Genomic DNA, 9,728 nt, shown 5'->3' on the forward strand with positions numbered 1-9,728 from the left:
GGTGTCAAACTGATGGTACAATATATTACCAACTGATTTGTTTTACATTTGATCTTATTAATATGTGCTGTTACACAAATATTATACTAGGTTAGGGGCGAAGAGATTAACACTCACAAAACGTGTTTTACCCCGCAACATCTTTTAGTTTCCTGTTCCAAATCAGATGTTTCTAATTCGACGGTAGTCCTTGGGCGACACATGTCTGTCTGACTTGTTTTTCGTTTATTGGATTATATTAATCGTCGGTTTTCTCGCTTTACCTTTTTATGTTTGGATCTTTCATATCTTACTATCTTACTATTAAGGTTTTTTCTCATTATTGAAGGTAGTACAGTGACCTACATATACTATGTAGTTGGTTGCTTACATTCTCGTGCTCTGGTCTCTTAGTTTTCTTATTGGAAATTATGATTCATCCGGGGACTCATCCCCTTATTTTCTTTTTGAGGGACAGACAAAAACGTAAGGCAACACGAATATGTGGGTAGTACAAATTTTATAAAACTAAATGCATCTACGTTTTTTGTCGATGGAATGCTAAACTCTTGGTATCTGTATCTACACTTACAGCGTGATCTGTAATATAAGATAGAATATTATTTATTTAGCTAGACTTGTTTCGAATTACGCCGTTAGGAGCTCATACGGCATCAATTAACCAACCTTTTAGTTTATATGTATAAGTTCTCCCAAATAAAGAGCAAAAGCCTAAATACATACTGGGAATGAGGTCTCTAAAAACTAGCTAATCTAACATTTAGATTGCAAAACACATGTATGATAAAGAGTGCATTAAGCCTCATTCCATATTTTTGTCACATCCATTAATTCCATGTCCATGTTTGAGCTTTTAAATTTGCCATTTGAATAGGGACTATCAGTTATGAATATTCCTCGGAGATCGTTTTATTTCAAATTGGTTATTTTACTTTATACTTCAAATTCGCAAATTCGTTCAACTGAAAGACTAAGCTTAAACACAAAAAATTAAACAAAGAATATGAATATGACCATACTAAGGGTAAATAACATGCCATGCTTGTTTCTTAACATTGAAGTGTGGACGTGATACACTTGTGATGAACTAAATGCTGCAACAAATAACAACAAACGTAGGAAGTTAAAGTAACTACGTTCTGTATGTGCCTGTACAGGAGCATGTGATTCCGTTGTTGGCGTTTGTTGCTGTGTAACATATTTGCTTTCCCTTCATTATTTTGTAAATATATTAGACTGTTACTTTTCATGTTTGAATTGATTTACATTTGTCGTTTCAGGGTCTTTTATAGCTGACTATGCGTAATAAACTTGGATCATTGTTGAAGGCCGTACGGTGACCTGTAGTTGTTTATTTCTTTGTTATTTTGTCTCCTGTGCTCATTGCTCATCAATTGTTGAAAGCCATACGGTGACCTAAAGTTGTTAATTTCTTTATCATAGTCTCTTGTGGCGAGTTGTCTCATTGGCAATCATACTACATCTTTTTACTTTTATACGTGTAAGACCTAATTGAATATTTCTATAAAGAGTTTATAGTTCAATTGCGTTAAAGATAATCTAGTTCTCTTTACTTAGCTACGACCTCACCAGGAACCACTATTAGATTCACAATCGTTTTTCAAACACCAATATGATGTTCTCCACACATCTAGATATTACTGCATTTAAATATTCAAATCTCATAGCTCAGATATTTAACATGTATAAAGAAGAATCATGAACTTACATCCTGTGTTTTTCTCATCTAATTGCGTTCTTTTACATATAACATGTGTACATTTTGTAACACATACAAGTAATGTACAAATGAAAAGTAAAACTGATATTGCAACAGTTATCATTGTTACTGTTCTCTGTCTAGAATCATGGGTCTTTTTTCCTGCTGAAAATAGAGACGAGACGTACGTTTATACTATAGTAAAACAAAAATGATTTCAAATTATAAAAACAAGAACAATTCAATGACCAGTAAATTACCGAAAGCTAGACTTTTTTTGAATAAATGATATACGGTATACGTATGATACTGAAATATATATATTAAGTAGAATTTGACCGCTATGTATTAAGTGAAGGCAAATATTATTAACGTGTTGCATATCTTCACTAACTTAATGCATGATCTATAACCAGCAGACCTTTGGCAAATTTGATAGAAAATCCATAAAATCTATAGAACATAGGCGCCAAGAAGGTGACATACATTTTTATTAATACAGAATGCGGAAAATCTGAAACATTTTTGTATAGCACGCCCGTATTTTTCTACGGTCTTATGGGAGATCCTTGTATTCAATTATAATGTTTCATGTGACACACTGGAGATTGAAATAGCTTTTTGCGATTTTAACGCTTATCGATAAAGAGATACTGTATGTGGTCCTTGTTTGGTTTAAAATGCATTTGTGTTCTGTTTTCATAAGACATCTTCTATAGAATATCATTGAATAGTAAACCCGTTAAACTGCAGATTTTTTGTGATGAGAAGACTCACTGACAGGTGTAGTTTAAATATGACAATTTCCGTTGTTGTTTTATCGGAAGTTATGAGCATCGATGCTTTATCAATTATAACACATTTACATTCAGTTGTACCACAACACCCGCATACTTGAAATTCCCTTATTGTAAACCAAACTATATCTATATAGGGAACTTGGTCATACAATACTCATTTGCCAAACAGCTTTCTCCACATCACGTTTCGTCTTCAAGTAAACCCTACTGCTTTTGCCAATACAGTGGTCTACTTTATACGTTGATGTAAGACAGCGCGTTTCCATGTGAATATTTAGATTCGCAAGTTGATCTCAAGGATGAATAACATAAGGATATAGAGCAAAATAACACACATGGACAACAGAAAAAATACAGCTGATGTCTGAGCTGTTTTGTTCTGTGAATAAAAAGGGTAGGAGAGTACTCACATTGGCATTGTTGCAATTGTCCAACTGTATAGTTATATAATCTGTTATGCCATGAGCTGACAATACAACGGACGGACAAATTTTTTCGACAGTATTGAACTTCTTTACTCAACTTGTAATGGAATGTTACGTTGTACAGGAAACCTTCAAGTTGTTTTTGTTCTGTAATCATTGAAAAATTAAAGCTGCTTTTCTATAAATAAAAACCATTCATCATGTTAAAAGAAATCTCAATTTAGTATATTAAATACATTTATCTCTGATAATTATAAGTATTTTTTTTCTTTACAAAATATAGAACGTCTTTCAAATACACGAAATCCCTTATTGGGACACTCCTTATTGCTATCGCTTTTTACATTCCCCAATTGACTTTTTGTGTTTATTCGGTTTGTTCTGTTTGTTCCCCATTTTTTCGCTGTTTCCTTCTTCGCCCGAACTTGTTCGATCATTTTGCCTGGAAGCAATAAAGAATTTTAACTTTCTTTCAAATATTATATTTTGTCTATATTACTAAATGTGTTCAACATTTTTGGCTAAACCAGAGGCTTACTTGGCATATCATCTCTCCCGCCTTCCATCGAAAGACATCAATATTCAGAGTATGACAGAAAGCTTGAATACTTTGAACAACAATAATTATATGAAAACAATACGTTATAAATTGCATGCGTCCGAAGCGCTTTTCTGGATTAACATTCATCAGAAACGCTTAAAGCCGAATCTTTGAAAGTCAAGGATGTATAACAACTGAAAACGTTGAAGAGCTAAACCAAAAAGGACATTAAAAAGCCAAATCCATTTAAGTGCAACTTTGCCTGAGGAAGTTGAATTCGTTTCTTTATTATTTCAAATTTATTAAAATGCAATTTAAGAAAGTGTGTTAAAAATCATGACGGTACCGAAGATAATACCTCGCCGGGGACGGACTGTTTGTCGTCTAAATACACCTAACAATATAAAGTTAACTGGACTTTGAAGGGTTGATAGACGAAGTATGTTTCATGTATTTTCTTTCATCTTATGAAACATATTTTACCATCGAAGGAGTATATGCACAAGAACATGCATATGTTACCGTTTCTGACATGGTTAATTGCAAAAATCGGATTTACCCTTTTGACCCTTCATCAGTGACGCTTGAGTTTTGGAATTAGTACAATTACGAAATTAGTATGGCGTTCATTATCACTGAACTAGTATATATTTGTTTAGGGGCCAGTTGAAGGAAGCCTCCGGGTGCGGGAATTTCTCGCTACATTGAAGACCTGTTGGTGACCTTCTGCTGTTGTTTTTTTCTATGGTCGGGTTGTTGTCTCTTTGGCACATTCCCCATTTCCATTCTCAATTTTATTGTAACAACTTTTTGGAGTCTGTAGGTGGTCAGTTCCAATACTAAAGATCTGCCACTATTTTAAATACTTTTTTGGGGGGAAGGGAGTATGACAATTGATATACCTATACATTTCATCATGCCGACTTGTTCCTTTATTCATATGAGGCTGACTGACAATTTAAATGTTAGATGTGTTTCTATTTGTATTCATCTGATGAGTTAAGCCTTTTTTCAACATATTTTTATATTTCGTTCTTATATTGTACTATTACAAAAAAGTCATCACTGTCCCAGGTTATGGGAGGGTTGGGATCCCGATATTATGTTTAACCCCGTCACATTCTCTATGTATGCGCCTGTCCCAAGTCCGTAGCCACTTATTAAGTGGTTATCGTTGTGGATGTGTTACATAATTGTTTTTTGTTCATTTATTTGTACATAGATTAGGTCGTTAGTTTTCTCGTTCTAATTGTTTTACTTTTGTCATTTCGGTGCCTTTTACAGCTCATTATGCGGTATAGGCTTGGCGCATTGTTGAAGGCCGTACGAAGACCTATTTATGTTAATGTCTGTGCCATTTGGTCTCTTGTGTCGAGTTGTGTCAATCGCTATCATACCAAATCCTCTTTTTTATATTCATACAAGAGATTCTTTCATCATGTTCTTAGGAAGGTAGCATTATTCTTTAACGTTCCGCAATATAGATGATGTTCTCTCACTAAATAAATCAAAGTTTGGTGACTATTTACAGTTTTTTGCACACATCTATACAATCGAACATAAGATGAAAGATACAACAGATACAGGTAAGTCTGCCTCATATCTAGGATTTAATCTAGAAAGTTACCAAGAGGGTCTGTTGAGAACTGAAAGTTCGACAAACTAGATGATTTTAGCTTTCCAACTGTGAACTTTTAATTTTTATGCAGCAACATTCCACCAGCACGTACTGCTTATAAAGTATATCTTCCAGCGGATACGATATTTCCGTTCTTATATTTCCTATCAAGATTTTTGGTTACAAGGAAACTGATGAAACAGGAGTTCCAAGTTTTGACGTTAAAATAATTAATTCTTAAGTTTTACGGAAACCACCAGGAGATGGCTGATAATTAAAGAATATCTGTTTAAACTTACAGATCTCGACGGATATACTCCAGTTGTCGTTACCACAATCCCGTTCTCTTTAACTCAAATATGAACTACAGAAAATGAGTGGGATCAACCATTTTATTGGAGTTTGTGTTACTACAGTCTTTCATTTCAATTTAATTATTTTGTTCAGTTGTTAGTGTTGTTTTTTGTAGTTTTGCTCTTTTGAAATTTATTTCATTGGGCTCTCTTTTACAGAGATACATAAAGGCAGATGCCACATTGTTTAACGTACGTTTAAACAGGTTCAGTGGACGTAACTTTAGCGTTGTCCATTATATTCTTACCCCGATAATGATACGACATGTTGGCTTCGGATAAACCTTTTCAATATTGAAATTCAACATGTAGCTGCCATTGTAGCTCTCAAACCATTTAGTTGTTCTTGCAGTCGGCATATCTTGAAAGAAAATATATTATTATTTTAATGAAATGTAATTTTGATAACGCACATCACTTGCATTTAAATGAATTGTATGTTTCCTACTATGTAAGTTATTAAACTTTAAAGACGAATCTAAAAATATCATTAATATGATGGATACATGTACTTTAGTGTGACACCATAAACAATGGACATCTTTTTAAGAAGCGACACATACAATACTGTGTGTTTACCTTTATTTCATATAAATTGTATACACATCATTGCTGGCTAGTTCGTTTGATTAGTTAATGCTAATGTTAAAAATAGAAAGAATAATATTCACTAAATCATTGCAAATTTTGAATTTATATCACAGGTCCAACAATTTGATTAAGTTGTGTGTTGTGTGAGGGCAAATGAGGCCATAGTAGTTTACTGATGTTCAAATCTTAAAAGTGTCAAACCACCAAATAAAAATCTGTTTATTTTAATTTCTTTAGGAAATCATTCACTGCTCTTAATTTTTTTTACATTACGTTTGATTTCATGAATACTATGTATATTCTAAACACGTATCAACTTTAGTTGTACATTCCAAATTTTCAACCGATGTTCACCAATATAAGAAGATTTAGTATGAGTGTCAAAAAGACAACCCTACATCCAAGTCATAATTGTAGTGACACATTATATTCAAAATGTTCTTTACTAGTAAACATATCACGTTAGGTTACTGTTCTCATGTGTTCATGCACAAATATATTTTGGCTCAAAATGACCAAAATATATTTGTGAAAAAGTTGCATTTCTTTATTGATTCTAGGTTAATTGCTACTTTAAGAGATGCTATAAGTTAGAGTGGATGAATTTGTGGTATGACCAAAGTTTCCAGTTAATCAACAATCTCTGTGTCTCCATCATATCCTATCGCCCGCTAATTTTATTTAACATTTTTTTGAAAGTGAGGAATAACATTCTTTAATTACTTTTTTCAATAATGTTCCAACGATAATCCCAGGTTGTATGTTTTTTTTATGAATAAGATACAATAGCTCAGAGAGTTTATAGAATGTGAAAAGCATTCAACGGAAATAGTCAAATTTAAAACCTGAAGTTGTTGAAACTTGTAAACAACAACGAACAATAATAGTTTTTTTTTTTAAAGTCCATTTTCTTACACAAAATAAATGAAAAATTAGTCATTTTGCTTTATTCAAACCTGTCTCAAATGTTCCAAGCATTTACTGATTCAGTTTTCGTTGTCTTATCATCAATATTATCATAGTAGTGTGTTTAATGACGTGAACAGCAAATAATTGCGAAAGCGTACGCGTTTCTATTTAAAATATTTGCCATTTATGTGCAATTAATAAAGAAAGTATCACTTGTGGTAAAATATGTAACACAAAGGGTCAACCCTTATTAAAATCAGTTAAAAGTCAATCCCCTATAATTTATTTTTTGTGTTAGCTCCAAAAAACCCGTATACTCACATATAAAATTACTTTCATTCACTGTTAAAACTTTTTCGTCAAACATTGTTCCAACTCTACATGAATACGGAGAATTCAAATTAAACATTGCTGTAGAATTAAAATATATTTTAAACGAATTTGGAGGTTCTAAAATTTCTGTATAATTTGAAGGACAGGTGGACACTCCATTAAAAGTGAATAATCTGTTATCAATTTCGCCAGTCCACTGTCTACTCGTGTCCTTTAGAACATAATCCATGCCAAAGATAGTACATTGTAAGGTTAATGACTTTCCAAGTTCAATGACGTCTTGTCCTAGTCGCCAAAATACTGAAAAAACCCAATGCAAAATATGTGTAACCTCTCAGTTATGAAATGCTAAAGTTTTCATTATTGTCGTAAGCATCATCACTGCCGACCGTACGATATAACAATATTTGCACTGTTCACTTGGTTTGAAGATAAAAATTTTCGATTTGAGATTATGTTTAAGTTTTTATATTTTACGCATTATATTTTTTTTTTCTTGTCGTGTAATAGAATTAAGAGAAGGCAACAGTAGTATACCGCTGTTCAAATTCATAAATCGATTGAGAAAAAAAAAACAAATCTGGGTTACAAACTAAAACTGAGGGAAACACATCAAACATAAGAGGAGAACTAAGACACAACAGAAAAACGACATTAAAATATGACATACACAGAAACGAACTTTAATATAACAATGGCTATTTTCCTGACTTGGTACAGGTCATTTTATGAAAAAATAGGTGGGTTTAACCTGGTTTTGTGGCTAACCAAACCTCACGCTTTTATGGCAATGTTAAGTATAATAATTAAATGACAATATAAAAGAATTGACGATGTAATAAGGTATCAGTGGGGATATAAAGAGGAACATGATGCTTGACAGACTTGCAATGCTTTTGAAAATAAAAAAAAAATATCATTATTTGCCGTATTGTGTTTTTTGTTGTTGCATTATATGTTCCCCAATGCAGCCGTTTTAATTTGATGATGCAAAAACATTTGTTGTATTCGATTAGACAAAACTTCGTTTTCAACATGTATAATACGAAGGACGATAGTATTGAAATGCTTGACAGGTCAGTTGAATGAAAAAAAGTTAATGGCTACAAGATATAAACCCCTATTTTGATAAAAGTTATTAAATGAAGAACTATAAAAAAAAAACAAAACGAAAACAATATGTAATATGCGCGTCTGGAGCGATTTCCCTATTTGCCTTCATCCGTAATTGTGGTAGTTCAATAGAAGCGACATCAGCGCTATTTGACTTCAATTACTACATTGTTTATCACAATCACTGCGAACAACAATACATTTTGTTCAGCATTGTATTTTATCATGCTAAATGATCACCTTTTTTCGGTTGAAAGTTCTTTCTAAAGATGAAAGAACAAACATGCACCAAGCAAAATACCTGCAACTCATTCTTGTGGGTCAATGATAGAAAGTATTTCATAAGAAAAGAATTTGAATATTGAACCCTATGAATGTTCTTGTATCTGAAGTGTCTTGATTGCAAACACGTGTCGAACGTATCGACACAGATAACAGGCATGCATTGAAAATGCAGTAATAAACATGTGTATCATTCTTAAACTATATTAAGTATACAAACCTCTTGCAGGAGAGGCTATTGAAAATGCTCCCATTAAAATGAAAAGTGCTGGTGTACTGTTTCTTCCACAACACATAATTCTCTACATTATAAAAATAAAATCTGATATAAGTTTTAGGTATGATAAATTCTGCTGTATCAGCTTCCCACTATTTTTTTTTTATTTTCTGCATAAAAAAGTGTTAAGATGGACATTTGAGAACAATAACTCTTAAAATTAAAAACAAATTATTCAGAGAACAATTGAAAATATTTCCACCCATAAAGATCAATTTAGATCATTTGTTGATATAGAACTATGAAAATTCAGTTTGAAATAACATATCCAGCGTCAAATGATAGCTTATTGTACACTGATTCCAAAAATATATGGTTTTTATACATTTATTTCTAAATAAGGGAGATGAAATGTTACTTTCGGTTGAAATACGTCACTTCCGTTTTGTTTTGATAGTTTTCTTGATACTTTTACTAAATATATATTGTTCAATATACTTTCACATTAAATTAGTACAAACAATAGCTACTTCCGGTTTTTGCCAGGTCACTTCCGGTTGATTTTTCCATGGTCGAGTGTCTTACAACGTAATGCAAAGTCTAATGGCTTTATCATGTACACATATGAGGTAAAAGCAAAGATCAAAATCTAGAACGTCAATTTAAACTATGACCTTGAGTTCAATTTCAAGGTTATAAACCAAGGGATTCATATCAAAAGGTCCATAGGTCTTGCATATATATGGTTAATGAGTTATATAACTATATGCTTATTTTTTTATATAAGAGGGCTGAAAACTATTTGATGTTAGCAAACACTTTCAAC

At 32.4% G+C, this 9,728-nt stretch overlaps 1 protein-coding gene across 1 annotated transcript; it reads right to left on the bottom strand.

Moving 5' to 3' along the window:
* Positions 1–484: 484 nt before the first annotated feature.
* Positions 485–8,982, bottom strand: LOC143058873 (uncharacterized). Its single transcript, XM_076232349.1, has 6 exons — positions 8,906–8,982; positions 7,279–7,590; positions 5,706–5,818; positions 2,931–3,123; positions 1,730–1,885; positions 485–579 (listed from the first exon to the last, which is right to left on the bottom strand). The coding sequence occupies exons 1-6, from the start codon at positions 8,979–8,981 to the stop codon at positions 518–520; spliced, it is 912 nt and encodes a 303-aa protein (XP_076088464.1). The 5' UTR covers position 8,982; the 3' UTR covers positions 485–517.
* Between the last annotated feature and the right edge of the window lie 746 nt (positions 8,983–9,728).

Source organism: Mytilus galloprovincialis, chromosome 14 (genome assembly GCF_965363235.1).
Source record: "Mytilus galloprovincialis chromosome 14, xbMytGall1.hap1.1, whole genome shotgun sequence".
NCBI lineage: Eukaryota > Metazoa > Mollusca > Bivalvia > Mytilida > Mytilidae > Mytilus > Mytilus galloprovincialis.

Excerpts from the sequence above, each read along its gene's own strand:
- LOC143058873 (XM_076232349.1), bottom strand. The coding sequence starts at position 8,981 with ATGTGTTGTGGAAGAAACAGTACACCAGCACTTTTCATTTTAATGGGA. Across the intron at positions 1,886-2,930 it reads ACAATTGCAACAATGCCAAT|CAGGAAAAAAGACCCATGAT; the intron begins GTGAGTACTCTC and ends CTCTATTTTCAG. Across the intron at positions 580-1,729 it reads AGATGAGAAAAACACAGGAT|ATCACGCTGTAAGTGTAGAT; the intron begins GTAAGTTCATGA and ends CTTATATTACAG.